This window comes from Phyllobates terribilis, unplaced genomic scaffold (assembly GCF_046119375.1).
Source record: "Phyllobates terribilis strain yellow unplaced genomic scaffold, ASM4611937v1 Scaffold_12__6_contigs__length_324123572, whole genome shotgun sequence".
NCBI classification, from domain to species: domain Eukaryota; kingdom Metazoa; phylum Chordata; class Amphibia; order Anura; family Dendrobatidae; genus Phyllobates; species Phyllobates terribilis.
In genome coordinates this window covers 219,376,276-219,392,511 of record NW_027362772.1, presented here as the reverse complement: position 1 = coordinate 219,392,511, position 16,236 = coordinate 219,376,276, and the positions used below count along the sequence as shown (strand labels likewise).

At 42.6% G+C, this 16,236-nt stretch overlaps 1 protein-coding gene across 1 annotated transcript; it reads left to right on the top strand.

The window, feature by feature from the left end:
• The first annotated feature begins 215 nt into the window (after positions 1-215).
• Positions 216-14,559, top strand: DEPTOR (DEP domain containing MTOR interacting protein). Its single transcript, XM_073655395.1, has 8 exons — positions 216-301; positions 4,189-4,367; positions 8,115-8,238; positions 8,621-8,799; positions 9,455-9,646; positions 10,161-10,231; positions 14,195-14,299; positions 14,398-14,559. The coding sequence occupies exons 1-8, from the start codon at positions 216-218 to the stop codon at positions 14,557-14,559; spliced, it is 1,098 nt and encodes a 365-aa protein (XP_073511496.1).
• Positions 14,560-16,236: the final 1,677 nt, after the last annotated feature.

Sequence of the window (16,236 nt, the reverse complement as noted above, 5' to 3'; positions counted from 1 at the left end):
GGATAGGTGCTCTGGTCAGGGTGGGGTGGGGGAGGGGTGCTACTATATAAATTGCTGACTGTGGCCTGAAGGGTGGGATAGTTGGCTTGGGGGCTCTGGGTTGCAGAAGAGGGATTGGGAAACAACAGCATATGGCTGTGCCCTATAAGAATATGAATTCCTTGGGGGCTGAAGTACCTGTACCTAAGCCCAGAGCGTCTCCTAATGGAGACAAGATGGAGATTCTGAGCAGCAGCTTTCAGAAGAGAGTGGAAACCTACCAGAAAGAGACAGAGATCATCCTGTCTGGGGAACAGCTGAGGTAAACTGCTGGAGACTTGGGGCACAAACTGCGGCCTAGAGATCACATGTGGCCCCCAATGCCATTGTGTGGTCCCAACCATATGGGCAGGAAAATGCTTGTCTGACAGAATAACTACTGTGTGTGGCTGCTATTAGAAGAGTAGTGGCCGGCAGCTGAGGAGCAGGACTGGCAAGTGCTAACTGTGCCCTGTGTAGCCATCTCTGGATGCCTCATATGTCAGGAGAAAGGGGTCTACTGACCTGGTTGGCACTCTAGAAAGGAGTATGAGTTACATAGATGACCTGTGTACAGTGCCTTGTCTTGGTGTGGTGGTTTGTTTTTTTCTTTAGGAGTAGGTTTTACTATAAAGCTACAGAAAACTTTTAAACACACTGAAAAAGCTTCCTGCTGATCTTACTGGAAATGTTCAACATAGTGTAAAGTACTGTGTGCTAAATGAGCATTCTCATTTTAACAGTCTTCCTTCAACCTTAAACTGTTACTGAGTCCATCTAGTTCAACCCATAGCCTAACATGTAGATCCAGAGGAAGGTAAAAAAACCATGTGGCAAACACCAAGCTCCACATTGGGGGAAAAAAATTCCTTCCTGACTCCATACGGCAATCAGACTAGTTCCCTGGATCAACGCCCTATCAAGGAATCTAGTATATATAACCTGTAATATTATACTTTTCAAGAAAGGCATCCATGCCCTTCTTAAATTTTAACAGTCAATCACTCATTACAACATCATGCGGCAGAGAGTTCTATAGTCTCACTGCTCTTACAGTAAAGAATCCCCGTCTGTGATTATGATTAAACCTTCTTTCCTCCAGACGTAGAAGATGCCCCCTTGTCCCTGACTCAGGCCTCAGAGTAAAAAGATCAGTAGAAAGGTCTTTGTACTGTCCCCTCATATACTTGTACATAGTAATAAGATCACCCCTAAGCCTTTTTTTTTCCACAGTAAATAACCCCAAGTGTAATAACCGGTCTTGGTATTGCAGACTCCCCAGTCCCCTAATAACCTTGGTCGCTCTTCTCTGCACCCGCTCTAGTTCGGCTATGTCTTTCTTATACACCGGAGACCAAAACTGTACACAGTATTCCAAGTGTGGTTGCACTAATGACTTGTATAGAGGTAAAATAATGGGATGCATTAAAAGAGGGGTAGATGCTCATGAGGAGAACATAATTTGATTTGCCTTTGCAGCAGCTGCCTGACACTGGCCACCAAACGTGAGCTTGTCGTCCACCAATACACCCAGGTCTTTTTCAGTTAGTTTTGCCAAGTGTTTTACAATTAAGCATATAATTATACATTTTATTTCCTCTGCCCAAGTGCATTACCTTACATCTATCCCCATTAAAGCTCATTTGCCATTTATCAACCCAAGCTTCTAGTTTACATACATTCTCCTGTAATATATAAAATTGTCCTCCTCTGTATTGATTACCCTGCAGAGTTTAGTGTCATCTGCAAATATTGAAATACTACTCTGTATGCCCCCTACAAGGTCATTAATAAATGTTAAAAAGAAGCGGGCCCAATACTGACCCCTGTGGTACCCCACTGTTAACTGAGACCCAGTCTGTGTTCTAACTTTGGTTAAAAACATATTCAAAATGTAATTAATCATATAAAAACTGTACAAAACTACATATAAATTATTTTTATTGATCCTAAAATAAAAAAAATAAAATGTACAAATGGTGGTAGGCCACAAGGTGGCACCAGTGTTAAGCTAGGTCTTGTATGAAATAACTGCTGCATGGATTGTAGATAAACCTAGTTGAATACTGGTGCCACCTTGTGGCTATATATGGCATACCCACTATCTGTACTTTTTTTTTTTTTTTTTGTATCAAATATAACTTTTATAGTTTCTTATCTCTTGCATTGATATGCGCTGAATATTGTTCTATTCTATTTATGGGCATCATTCATACTTTTGTTATACTAACTTTGGCAAATTGCTTTAGTATTCAAATTATTTGATGTAGGTTTTTATATGGATTTAGAAGCAAAATCCACCTCTAAATCCTTGTACATAAACTGAATGTACTGGCTACATTCCCACAATGGGCATTCTTGATGCAGCTTTTATTAGATCACTACTTTGTCGTGCTTTAACCCCTTCACAACATGAGACATTTACATCATGTCCCTGACCCTGATGCACACTGAGCCTGCCTCTTTCAATCAGCCATGATTTAACAGCAGTGGGTGGAGCGCAGTTCTCCCTGTGGCTGTTAACCTATTAAATGCTAATTTCAATCTGCCAGTGGCATTTATCAGGTGCTGAGATGGGGGTGTGATTCCATGTGCCAGTGACATTATCGTGGGGCACCGATGGGTTGACAGGAGTCAGATCTGCTGAAGACCCCTGTGCTTGTCATGATGGTTCTCCTGTGAAAGCCAGCTTTTGTTCCTAGGAGATTGTGATATTAGCTATACACAGCAGTGATGATGTACAGCACCAGCAATCAGACCATCGCAACTCCCCAAAGGGGCTCATGAGTACAGTTCAAAGTGAAAAGTTTTAAAAATATAAAGTTCAAATCTTACACACCCCCATTAAAAAAAACTATATATGGTATCAGTGTTCACGATTCTGGATTAATTTTAATTGATAAACAGTGTAAGGAGAAATCAAAATTCCAGAATTGAGTTTTTGGCAGCTGCAACACTGTTATGAGGTGATTAAAACATTGTATCTACATCAAAAATGGTGTCAGTAAAAAACATCAGCTCACGGTGCAAAAAATAAGCTCACTATAGCCTGAAAATATAATTGCAGCTCTCAGAAAATGGTGATACAAGCAAACGTTTTTAAAAAAAACTTACCACTTCAATAAAAACCTATACATATTTGGTATCTGCGTACTCGTGTTTACCTGGAGAATCATATTGCTGGGTCAGGGTGTTTTCTTTTAACCATATAGAAAAAATAATTGGGGGAATTGCACTTTTTTTTTTTCAATGCAATTTTTTTCCTGGTTTCCAGTGTATCACATAATAAAATTAATGATGTCACTCAAAATTACAACTTGTCCTGCCAAAAAAAAGCTCATATGGCTTGGGGGGGGGGGGGGGGTGGGCAGAATTGCCTGGAGGTGAAGGGGTTAAATAAAACTGCCTGGCTTCATACTACTTAGGTTCTGGCTTTGACAAAATGTTTTGATAGTTGTGAGCTATATATCTATCTCCTTCCTATGACTTTTTCCATTTAATGCTACTTGATAAGGAAAATCTGCACCTAAAACTTGGTGTCCCTGCATAAGAAGTTGACATGTTGCAGATTTTAAGCTCGCACCACAGGTCAGTTTATGCTGCAATAAAGCAAGGACAAGAGTTGTATAAATCCCATCCACTCCATTTAAGTGTATAGTGACTGACTGCAGACTGTCAAATTGTAACCCTGCAGTGCACAGTGACAATTCCCTGTGTGCAGTCACTTGCAGACTGGTCTCATCTGACTTCTCAATGCTCTTCTATTGAGGTAATCTTGGTGAGGCAGTCTGGGACATGCCTGCAAGTGTACAGATTGTGTATCAGGAATACAGGGAGTTGGACAGTGCAATCAATGGTCATTTAGTGACTGTGTATTTTTTTTCTTCTTAGACTGGGAAAAAAAACCTCTAGAAAGGTTGTATACAAATCCAACTAGAACCTTGACCTCAATTCATAATGCATATTTGGCATTGCGTGTGTTTTTTTTTTTTTTTTTTTTTTTTTTTTTTTTTTTTTGTAACGGAACTTATGACTCCTCATTCCAAGAAGAGTGATAATGCTGAAAAGTATTGTATTAGACAGGCATGTGGAAATGTCTTTATGAATGGGGTGTATTGCAAATTAAATTAAATAGTCCTTAAACGTGATGTCTCTTCCACTTTCCTGCAGGCTGCGATTACACAATGCTAAGATGATAAAGGAGAGACGACGACAAACATTCACCTATGCAAACTGCTTTGTGGCCAGCGATCTGATTAGTTGGTTAATAGAGCACAAGGAGGCTCCAGACCGAGAAACGGCCATCAAAATCATGCAGGTGTTCATGAAGTCCACTCTAGTCCATCATGGTGAGATCTAGCCTTTTATAATACTAACCCTCTCCCTAATGATACAGGCACAGCTCCTGAGCCTGCACCAAAAGAGGAGACCTGAAATGTATACTATTAAATCACGTCGCAGCTCCCTGTCTTTATTTGATGCAGGCTCAGTAGCGGAGCCTGAAAATCCGATGGCTGTTAGCCTTTACCTGCTACTAATCGAGGAAAGTGGAACTGAGCTCTTCCCCTGTGGTCAACTCCTCAAAGGGATTGTGCCATCCAAGCAAATTTTTTTTTTTCAACATTGGAAAAGTATCAATGTTTACATTTTTATTTACACTTTTTTTGTTGTATAAAATGAGAGATATTTAAAGTTGTGATATCTCCTCCCTTTCTGTGTTTGTAAAAGGATAAGGGGGGATGAAGCTTTGAATCAAGGCAGAGACATTTTGTTGGGGACTGCAAAGTGACACCATGATGTGGACAGTGTCTCTGAGGATGGTTAAAATCACCAATTCTGTTAGTTGGTACTATGTGCAGGAGTTAGATATGTAAAAGTATCACATGATGGAATTAGATACAGGGCTGTTATACTAATCCCAGCCTACCGTGCTGTTCTCACTGCTGGAAAAAGTCTATTGTATGCAGTGCTCTTGTCACTCAGAGTGGTGCTATGGCAGGGACCTCCTGTGGTGAAAACAGCACAGTAGCCTGACAGTAGTACAATATCATGCTGCCACACTCGCCACCAATACTGTTATCACCCTGGATCTCTGCTGTGTTTGCCACACCTCCTGTCACCACTTGCTCTGAGCAGTGACTGGAAGAAATGCTAGCTCACTGCCTGCTCAAAAAAATGGTGCTGTGCACAGTAGTAATGGTAAAACTCGGCAATCAGTAAGATACATGGCAATAGATGTGAAATTTTACTTACAATTTAACCAGTCCAGAGCAACAGCCAAGGATGTTTCGGTCCAATACGGACCTTCATCAGATAATTGCTGTGCAAGACAACTGTACAAAAAATATTATCAATCTTGAAAGTACATGAATATTATACAGTTGAATGTACAGAGTAAGCAGATGGATCAAAAGGTGATCAGCAGAGACCCCTAAAAGTTTTTTAAGTGTAGTGGAAATAGAGCCATACGCTGCAGTGGAAAATACAACTATCAATATGGTATCCAATTATGAAAACTCCAATTGTGGACCAGAATAGAAGGTGATAAAAAAAAAAAAAATCATAGGGGTGCAATATGTGAAAGACTTGTATGACTGGAGTAGTGTGAATGGGCTAGAGGGAAGAAAAGTAAATAAGATTATTGAATGCAAAGAAAGATACTCATCACTGGTCAACACGGGTTGGTTTAAGTGCTCCTGTATGCACCATATCACGGGTGCTTGAGGCCCTGCAGCTGTTAGATAGCCACAACATGTGGGGAGTGCCTCACATGCATAGACAATCCCCTACATGTTTTGTGGCTAACGGCTGCAAAACATGCCAGGACTCGAACAAGTCACTCAAGCAGCCAAGATACTCTGCAAACCAGAGTAAGGAGCACTTGAGCTCATCACTACTGGTGACTAGTAAGATATGCAAGTTGTGGAACTCACAGCATGCGTGATGAGATTCATCTGTATTGGAAAAATGGGGCAGTATGAATGGATCTTGTTATGACAGTTTAAGCCTGAGTGAACTGTCCAAAGTATGTAAGGACTTGCTGGACTGTCAGGTCTATACATGCCTCTCCCTGCCCCCTAAGGATATATTCACACTGTTTTTTTTTCAGCATTTTTTTTTTTTCTGTAGCCAAAACCTGCTCTTGGCAGTAAAGAAGCTTACAAAAAGCAGGGTTTTCCATGATGGTTTTTTTTTTTTTTTGGGGGGGGGGGGGGGTGGAGAGTAATTTGATCACTTAGTGGGGGGGGGACTGTCTGAAAAAAATAGTGATTATTCAAAGTTCACATGTGTTCATGAAAACACAATTACAAATGTAACAGCTGGGGAAGGGAATTGGTCTGGAATAGTTTACCTAAGACATTGACAATCATTGCATTTGAAAGACATTGTTTACTTTCACACTTTGGTCAGCCCTTGGGTTAGTCAGGAATTCAATTTCACACCTTGGTCAGACAATGTTTACTTTACACATCACTAATTTAATTGAACTGTAATAATCTTAACTGCCATCCTCAGGTGAGAACATATGGTTTAAACTTGGGAAAATCACAAAAAATAATGCTATGTTCATGTGTTTAATGCAAAGTTTAAGCTTCATTTTACAGTATCAGCAAAAGTTCTGAGATTTCAGAAATATCATGCACATATGTTTTCATCTATAAAAGGCAATGAGGAAGTGCAAAAAAAGAAATGCAGGTATTGTTTTGGTGCGGAAAACTCAAAGTTGCAAAATGTTCTTTGGGGAGCACTAAACTTTATTAGCATGCACAAAGGACAAATTTACCTGGGAAACACAGCAAAACCTGACTTTTGTAAGCATCTTCTTTACTGCCAAGAGCAGTTAACTGCAGGGGGGAAGCAATGTGTGAACATGGCCTAAATGTTTCACATACTGCTGTACCTGCTTTTTCTCACAAAATTCAGCAAAACCTGATGCCTATCTTTTGTTTTTTGCACTTACTCTTTGCTTTTCAAAGAGTGAAAAAAACGCCATAGTGACATGCAGCAGTTTTAAAAACACAGCAATTTCCCAATTCAGTCAGGAAAGTGTGCATGGTATTTCTGAAGTCTCAGCTTTTTATGAAACTGTAAAATGGCTTAAAACTTGCATAAAGCACAACAAACTCACTGTGAACATGACCTAATATGTATTTTCAAGAAGGGTAACAATATTCTCATTTTCTTGTACAGTTGTCTTGTAAGGCAATTATCTGAAGGTCCATATTGGACCAGAACATCAGCGGTTTCTTCAGACTGGTTAAATTGTAAAAGTAAATAAAGTAAAGCTCACATTTATTGCCATGCGTTCATCTGAATATTGCTATCACTGTTCACAGATTGCAACATTAGTTGGGCACCTCACAACTCCTTAAGGGAGTGCTGTATAATTTTCCTACCTCAACTTTTTTTTTTTTACTCTGATCACTGGTACAATGCATTATACCTGTCTCTATTAACTGACAGAAGCCTCTTAGACCATGCTCCGTGCATGGTCTAAAAGGCCTTCGTAGCTGACAGATCATGAGGTTGTCATGTGACCCCCTGCTGTCATGGGTGCATCAAGTGAACAGAAGAGGGAGCTCCCTCTCCTTGCCTTTTTTTTAAATGCTGCGTTTGCTATTAAACACAGCATTTAGGGGGTTAAAAAGCCTAAGTTGGTGAAGGCACCGCTCCTAGCAGTGACAGTCCGGTCTCCGCTATCACTTAAGCTGAGCTCTGGGTGGCGATCATACACCACACCTGTGCCTGCACAATCGCCACAGGTATATAAGTAAAAGACGGGTGCTTTGAGGAATCTAAGGTTTAACACCTATTCTAGTTTATTTCACAAGTGTCTTTATGCCTTCCATATGTGGTGGCATCTGGTTTTGCTGCCTTTAATCAGAATCTACATAATCCTTGTATGAACAAGTGTCATCTCTTGTACTATGTACAAGAATATCTGCTATAATACTGCCTGCTATGCACATGAATAGCTAGGAAGTCTTCCTCAGAAGTTGTGTGGCTATCATGGCAATCCCTGTATTACAATCAAAACAATGTTGTGATTTTTGTTCTTGCTAATACAATCCCCCCCCCCCCCCCACTCCCAACAGCATGTGATGAATATACAGAATTTGAGGATAGACCCCTCTATTATCGGTTTCGCGTTGATGACGGCACCTTAAACTTCACTGAGCAGTTCAGAACAGCATTTCGAAGTCAGCGACTTTTTGAAGCGTAAGTGTTTTAAAATCACTTTTTTTTTTCCATGTCTTACACTTATGGTATAGTTACAGTATATTTTTGCTGTATCTTGTATGGTGGATGCAGATGCCACTAATGGGTCTTGATGTGCTGTGGTTGGCCTTCCCATTCATTTGTGAATGCCAATCTCTCCACTTTTCAATATAGATGTTGGTGGTTCCCACGTCTCATACACTTGTCATATCTTGTTGCTATGTCTACAAGCTGGCTGTGGCATTATAGCAGAGTGTTGTACCACTGAAATGCCACCCACCATATGTTGACTGATATGGCAGTCTCTGGAAGAAGGGGTTTTGTTTTTTTTAGTGGTCATATTAACTTACTTACAAGATTGTATCTACCCCTCTTTCATAAGGATAATGGCAGAAGAAGACTGTATTCTTCAAGTCCGTGAGGAAGATTCTGCACAGTATAAGAGGGCTTTCATCGGCTCACAGATCTTGGATTGGCTGGTAGATCGTTGTGAAGTTGCCTCTAGAACTGATGGTGCACAACTATGCAGAAAAATGCTAGCATATGGGATCATCCAGCATGGTATTGGTTGTTTTTTTTTTTTACCCTCACTGATGGTCTAAGTGAAACTGTTTTGTACCTGTCCACTAGGCAGATGAGCACAAGAAGCCAGTCATCTCTGCAATTTGCATACATCACTAGCTTTCTCCAGTTGAACCTTGGCCTTGTGCTTCTGTTGCCATTCTCTACATCTTACTAGGGCTATGAAGTGGGCAATAAGGCTGGTGCCACATGGCAACTTCAGCCAGGGCACTCCAAAATTTGTTATATGTAAACACTACTGCAATATCATGTTTAAGAATTGGTGCTGTGACTGAGACACAAACAACTTTTTCAGTCATTTTATTGGCTTTTAAAGACCAGCTTAAAGCTGGAGAAGAAAATCCATAGTTGCCATTTAACTGCATCAGGTGCACTTCCAGGCTTTCCTAGACCACCTGAAAGGCAAATGTTAGTGTTTTTCTCCCCTATTCCCAAACTGGCTTCTAATTTTTGGTTAGTGTCAGTCTCCGAAACCTGTGTGGTAAGTCTTTGGGTTAATGGTTGGTCATTGCCACTCAACTTCCCTAGGAGCAAATATAACAAGCTGTGAATGGTGGGTAGAACTTCTAACCACAGGTGGCCCGAGGGAGTGACTTGAAGAGAAGTGTAATGGTGACCTCTAATCTCTCTGCAGTATCTGGGCAATATCAATTCTACGACTCAGATATGCTCTACCGGTTCGCAATAAATGTCGGACGCAGAAGGAAACTAATTGAAGTCCTTGATAAGCCTACCTCGTCCAACGAGCCCCGACCAGATTCTCCAGACAGCCCGTTTTGTCTGCGCAAGCTAAGCTCTGAGCTTCCTCGTACTGGCTTTGTGTGTGGTAAGAGAATTCAGAAAATGGTCTTCATAAAGGAGCAGTCCAGGCAAAACTGACTTTGGCTAGGTATGGGGGAAGCAAAGCATGGCACAGGGGTTCAATATGGTTCTTACTAATGAGTGAATCTCAATGTTGGGCCACTGTCCTCAGACCCTGCACTGCAGTCAGGGGTGTAGCTATTGAGGCTTAGGGGTAACTGGGTCAACTGGTCCCTGAGACACTAGCATTATAAGTGACTTCAATAGCCAAATGTAACTCATGGAATTTTTTTTTTTATATTGGAGAAAATAATCCGGAGCCTCCACCTCAATCAGTCCTAAAAAGAAGCAGTTCCGGAGGCGCTTCTTCTTACCACTACCCAATAATCAACAAGCCAATAAAGCAAATCACACTAGGTACTGTGGCTGCTGCTCACATTTCTATGTATCTCTTGCATCTGGAGAATATTTTCTGATGTCATTGGCATAATTTAATGTGGTCACTGTTCCCATGTTTCATTGCTTGTTTTGCATCCTAGTGCTCAAAAGGCCTGTAACTGTGGAGGAACTGCAGACACCGGGGAAAATGTACATCCAAAAGACGCTTAGTGTGAGTATGCTAATCTTCTCTATATAATACTCATACTTGCTGGTGGTGTAAGAGAGATATAGAGATATTCACCACCACCCCACCAATCCTTCCAGGCTTGCACTGACAGATCTTGCATGCTCTACTCAAGTCACATCTGAGCTCCATTCAAAATATTTGCTTGGAGCCTGGTGCATAGATCAACTACTAGGTCTCCAGTCTTACTGCAGTGTTTAACTAAAGCTATGTTTACACAGTGCTTTATTTAAGCATGAAATGCTGCATATGTAGCACCCTGAGGATTCGGCTGCTACAGGGGTATTGCACCTCAACCAGAGGTGTGATATTCCACTCCCGGGTAAGGAAGGAGTGTGAACCTGAGCTCGGTAGGCTGCATGCACTACATACATCCCATTTCCGAGGAGCAGACCGACGGTACTCCCACTTAGAAATGTGCAGGTACGACCGAGTCTGTTCCTGGCTGGAGTGGGAGGGGGGTGGTACATCCCAAGTAGTGTAGGGGCAGATAGGGGGAGCAGCCTGGGTAAAGATAGGAGCTCATTGGGTGCTGGTCACCTGAGCTCACACATAGAGGGTGTATATAAGGTGGGCACCAACTAAGAACAGGGTCAGTTGCAGAGAGGAAGTCAGCGAGCAGAGGAGAAGAAAGACCCAGAGTGAGAGAGGAGAAGAGAGAGAGAGAGACCCAGAGGGGGAAACAGCAGAAAAGGACTCCAAGAACCCAACTTAAATCCCCGGGTGAAGAGTCGGCACAGGGTACCGGAACCCAAGCTGGTGGGGGCAAAAACACTCCCCAGCCAGAGACCGGAGACCGTGGGCAGCGTTTGTCACGGTCACCCACCACATCCACCACGAAGGCATACCACGTGGAGGGTCAGGGAACCCGAGGCCAAGGGTCTCCCAACAGAAGGCCCGAGGGAGCTGGACCTGGGTGGATCAATAGTGGGGACGGCCAGAGAACGGACAGAAGGAGAGCTCAGGGTCACGCTCCGGACTTATTTGGGGGTTGGCTGGATCCAGAACCTGGTGGACGCAGCACGGCTCGGGAGGTCACTCGAAGCTGGAGTGACCAGAACATCAGCAGTGAGTAAACATCCTAAACTGCATAACCCGACTCGGTCTCTAATTGCCGTCTACACTGCATCACCACAACCCCCATCCTCTGCACCTGATCCCCCTGAGGCTATACCCCACCCGTTGGGGGTTATATCATCAAAGCTGCACTTACACCATCAGCCTCAGCGGACCCTGCTGCAGCGGCGGCCACAGTGACCGCAACACAACGGGTGGCGTAGTCGACATTAAGAACTTAGCAACATCTGTAGGACTGCCACATACAACTCAGTTTGACACCCTGGGCACGGACCGGGTCACAGCCACTCGGAAGACTACAACTCCCATCTGATCCGGCTCCGGATATTCCCCCTAAAGAATATGGCCCAGGGGGTGCGTCACATACATTGCACTTTTTTATGTATTCAATTGAATGCCTAAAAAGCACTGAAGGAACAGACATGCTGCTGCTCCAACACAAGGGCAATACACCAGAAGTCTTTTATTGTGCTGCTACTGTCAGGGGTGTACATGGGAATCATGGGGCCCCATAGTAGAAGCTCTAATTGGGAAGGGGGGGGGCCCCCAAAAAATAAAAAATTATTGGTGGGGTCACCAAAGATCAGATCTCATAACTTTCCATCCTTTACATAGTCATTTTCCTCCTGCTGATGTCCTAGATCTTTCATTGCCCCATAAAGTGTGATGCCAATAAAAGGGCCCCTCCAAACAGTATGAAACCCCCATGGTGAATTCCTCCACATGCACAGTATAATGACCTTACTGTACCCCACCTCAACTCCCAGGGTGAAGTATGCTGACCCCAACACAGTATGATCCCCCAACTGTGAGCTGCTAGAGAGGATGGTACATAATAAGGGACGGCACTATACATAATAAAAGGGGAAGCTATATAACGAAGGATAGCGCTATACATAAGGGAGTACACTATATACTAAGGGACTGTGCTATACATAAGGCTACATTCCTGCATCTGTGAGCAGTGTCAGTGTGCTGCCCTGTTTTACTGACTCATTGAGCATGTCCTATTCTAATCCTCAAAATCGGATCAGAACAGGACATTCTCTAACCCTCTTAGACCTCATTCTTAGATCCGTGATTTTCATGGATTTGTGAATGGATCTATAAAACTGTACGAGTCTGTGGACCATCCGATAAAGATCTGGCAGCACACGGACATTTCACACAAATGTGAGAATGCAGCCTAAGGGATGTTACAGATAACATTATCACTCAAAGTCACACAGTGCAGATACAGAATATTTACATCCAGGCACTTACCGCTGACATCTCACTGATCAGAGCTGGTTTCTGCTGCTTCTTCTCCATCTGGTCAGACCTTCATGTCAACATCTCCCAGCCACATCTCGTCACGATGATCTCCAGCCTAGAAAATAACAAGGTCACATGTTGTATGCATACATGTGTCTTCCCAGCTCTGTGTCCTCAAATACAGATGCATAACCCCCCCTACTAATATACTATTAGTTAGTAATCAAAATATAAAGTGATAAGCAGCACTGTGGCCCCCCATTAACTATAATCGGCACCGGGCAATAATATAAATGCTATGTGCACATGGAAAACATATAAGGCTTCACAGTACAAGCAAAGTGAAACCCCCATAATTGCTCACACCCCCGTCATCGCTCTGTCCCCACCTCCCCTCCCCAGCATTTCAGTAAAACAAAAAAAAAAAAAACTTCTCAGCTCGCTCCCCTGCAGCAGCATCCTCCTGGTTGCTGGCAACTTTCTTCCTGACCCAGGCACACGCTGCATGATGTCATCAAGATGCACGCGCCTGGGTCAGGGAGGAAGCAGAGGACTAACACTCCAGCTCCGCTGCTATTCTCCTCCTGACGGCAGCAGGGATCGCTCCCTGCCCACCGTGTGCAGGGAGCAGCTGCATGGTGGGGACCCAGCGCAGCTGCACTGGCGGCGGTATGTCCACCCCTGGACTGCTATGGGGCCCCCCCCGGCTCACAGGCCCCATAGCAGTCGCGTGGTCTGCTGCCATTGGCAGTACACCACTGGTTACTGTAAAATGCTGCATGTTAATAAACATTGAACTTTTAATGCAGTTTTGGATGTTGCTGGAGTAAAACATTAGCCTCAAAATTTTAATAAGATTTTATGTAGATTTGGGGTGCAGTCACAGGTGTATAACTTGCATGAGTATCAGTCCTCAGACTGGCCATTGGCTATCCTTGTCAGCAGCATAGAAATACATGCAGTCAAGCTATGCTCAGGTCAGGAGAGCAGGTGGCCAGTCCAAGGATTGCAATATGATCCTCACACAAGTAATGCACCCTTACACAGGGAATAAAACCTCATATCAACTCTTCATACAATGTGTTAGAATAGAAGAAAATGACACAAGCTGGACCCGAACCTGTTACTACTTACTGGGTATCTGGGATGACAAGGCATTTTGCCTCTTATCAGGGTATTAAATAGGCTAAAGCAGCAAATTGAGCTTTCTCAGTGTCCTATGAATCCAATGTCAATAGGTTTGTATGGCGTTCTTTTTTTTTTTTTTTTTTTTGTGAAAATCCATGAACCAGGGGCAGAACAGTAGTTAAATGGTTAAACTGGGAGCTGAATCCCACTGCCTGTAGCCAGAAGGTGCAATTGCATTTGGCAGCTGAGCTAAGTGATGAATGAGGCAGTGATCCATTCACAGTAGTATAGTAGTACCAGTAAACATAGTCTAGCAATTGACCCAAGTATGTTTTAGTTTAAAAAGGGCCAATGTTCCCTCCTGTCCTAGATATCACAGATCCTTTTGAGAACTAGTTGAGGACTCTCCACATTCATGAATAGTTTGCTAATTTAACTTTGCTTCTGTCACACATTAGTGAACCATTTTAACCCAAGAACTTTTTCCAGATCAAGGGTGATGCTGTAGGTTGGGGTTTTATGGCCCGAGGAACAGGCCCATCTTTTATTCATACTTTGGACCTTGACGGACCGGCTGCTACAGCTGGGATGAAGGTATAAAAGCGATGGGTGGTTGGAGGACATATTGGGACTTCCCCCTCCCCCCCCCCCCAATATTGCTTTGCCATTCTGAATGTTCTTTCTTTGCTTAGGTCTGCCAGTTTATCAAGTCAGTAAATGGGATCAACTGTCTCCATTTAGATTACCACAGAATCTACAAGCTCGTTGTGGCTGGTCCTCGCATCCTCATCATGGAAGTATTGGAGCCAATTGAGGGATCTAACTGTCTTGTTGAAGCTTTGCTCCCACCCTGACTTGTCTGGTAATATTGGTGAGGAGCACTGACAGTACTTGAGGTTCTGGTTCCTTTAGTCATTGCTGTGCCCTGGTCTTTGTCCAGAATATGGTAATAAATCAATGCTACTAGGTGTGCTGTCTGGATTTAATTTGCTTAGAACTGTCGTTTTTTTTTTTTTTTTTCTCTTGTAAATCAAAGCATGTAATGTAGAGTGGGAAACGTTTGAACATTCTGTCTGGCAGCTCCTATACAACACCTAGTTGAAGTGGGTTAAATTTAGGAAGTAGGATAAAGTGTGGTAGATCGAGGAGCCTTAAAGAGTTATGAAAAGATCAAAGAATCTAGTAATCCCATATTACTATTGTCTATATATTTTTATGCCCCAAGAAGAGATATAAATGCCTCGCTTCACTCTTAACAAGGGGGTGCTTTGAGTCCAAAATGAGCTAGATTTATTAATGCACCAGTTTTTTGGTCCTAATGAATAGTCTAAGGCTCACCTACTAAGAGTTGCCATAATGGTCCATGTCTAGCAAGATGATGTGCCACACACTGTATGATAGACTTGGCATATTTTCTAACAACCTGGACTACAATGAAGTGGGTATAGCTAATTGGCAACATCAGTAAGGGTGGGTCACACCAATGCAAGACATGCAACACTCCACATAATAACTACTTTAACACCATATAAATTTCAATAGTCAAACAAGGACAGTATGGACAAAAATTTCATACAAAGCATACAGGGGTTTTATGATTGGATTTCCAACCCCTTCCCCTGATAAAAGATGTGACGAGTTCATTAGAGGTGCCCAACTCTTGTGCCCTCACTAGCTTTTCATGTTAAAGTTGATATGCCACTTTCCATGGCGCCAATAATGGTCTTCAGATCAAAGGAAGTCTTTTAGGATTGAGTGGTAGCCTGACAAGCTTCATAATCTGCACATCTGTGATTCAAAGGAATGCATGTTCCCTTGTGGGACTAAAATACTTAGTCACGCTGTCATCACGTAAAAAACTGTTTCAACCAAGTACAATAGCTCAGTGCACCCTTGGTGTGGTCATACATGTGCACTTGCCCACTTTTTTATTTTTTTTGCCATCTATCTCTTGTTTTACAAAGCCAGAGCTGCAACAGAAAGTAGTAATGGCATAGAGGTCAGAAGGTGCACTTAAAGGGACTCTGAACATTCGGTGCTGACAAAGTACAGGCACTCATTGGTCCTGCCACGAAGCAATCATATAAATACTGGTTTCCATCGATCTCTGGCTCTATAAAGTCAATGGGTGGGAAGTATTTAAATGATTATCACTACCTTGATACACCAAGCAGCAGGACTTAATTTGAACAGTCATTCGGTGCTGATAGTCCATATAAATGTTGGCCACACCAAGGGTTCAGAGTGCTTGAGCAAACTTTTTAAGCTGACACTGTTTAAAATATTTCCTTTTCAGGATGTGTACAATGATTAAGACTACCTGCCAAAACGCATAGGTTTAATACTTGGCACATTACTCTATGGAGTCCTTTGTGTATTACCAACAAAGGTGAAGGTTTATTAGGCTAAGGGCATGTTTCTATGCTGGACCATCGCACCTGATGTTTAGTATGTAGTGTCTGCCTCCTACTCAGATTTGGTGGGTTTTCAAGAAGTGTGAGATCCGAAAAAGATGTGTCAAATAGCTTTCT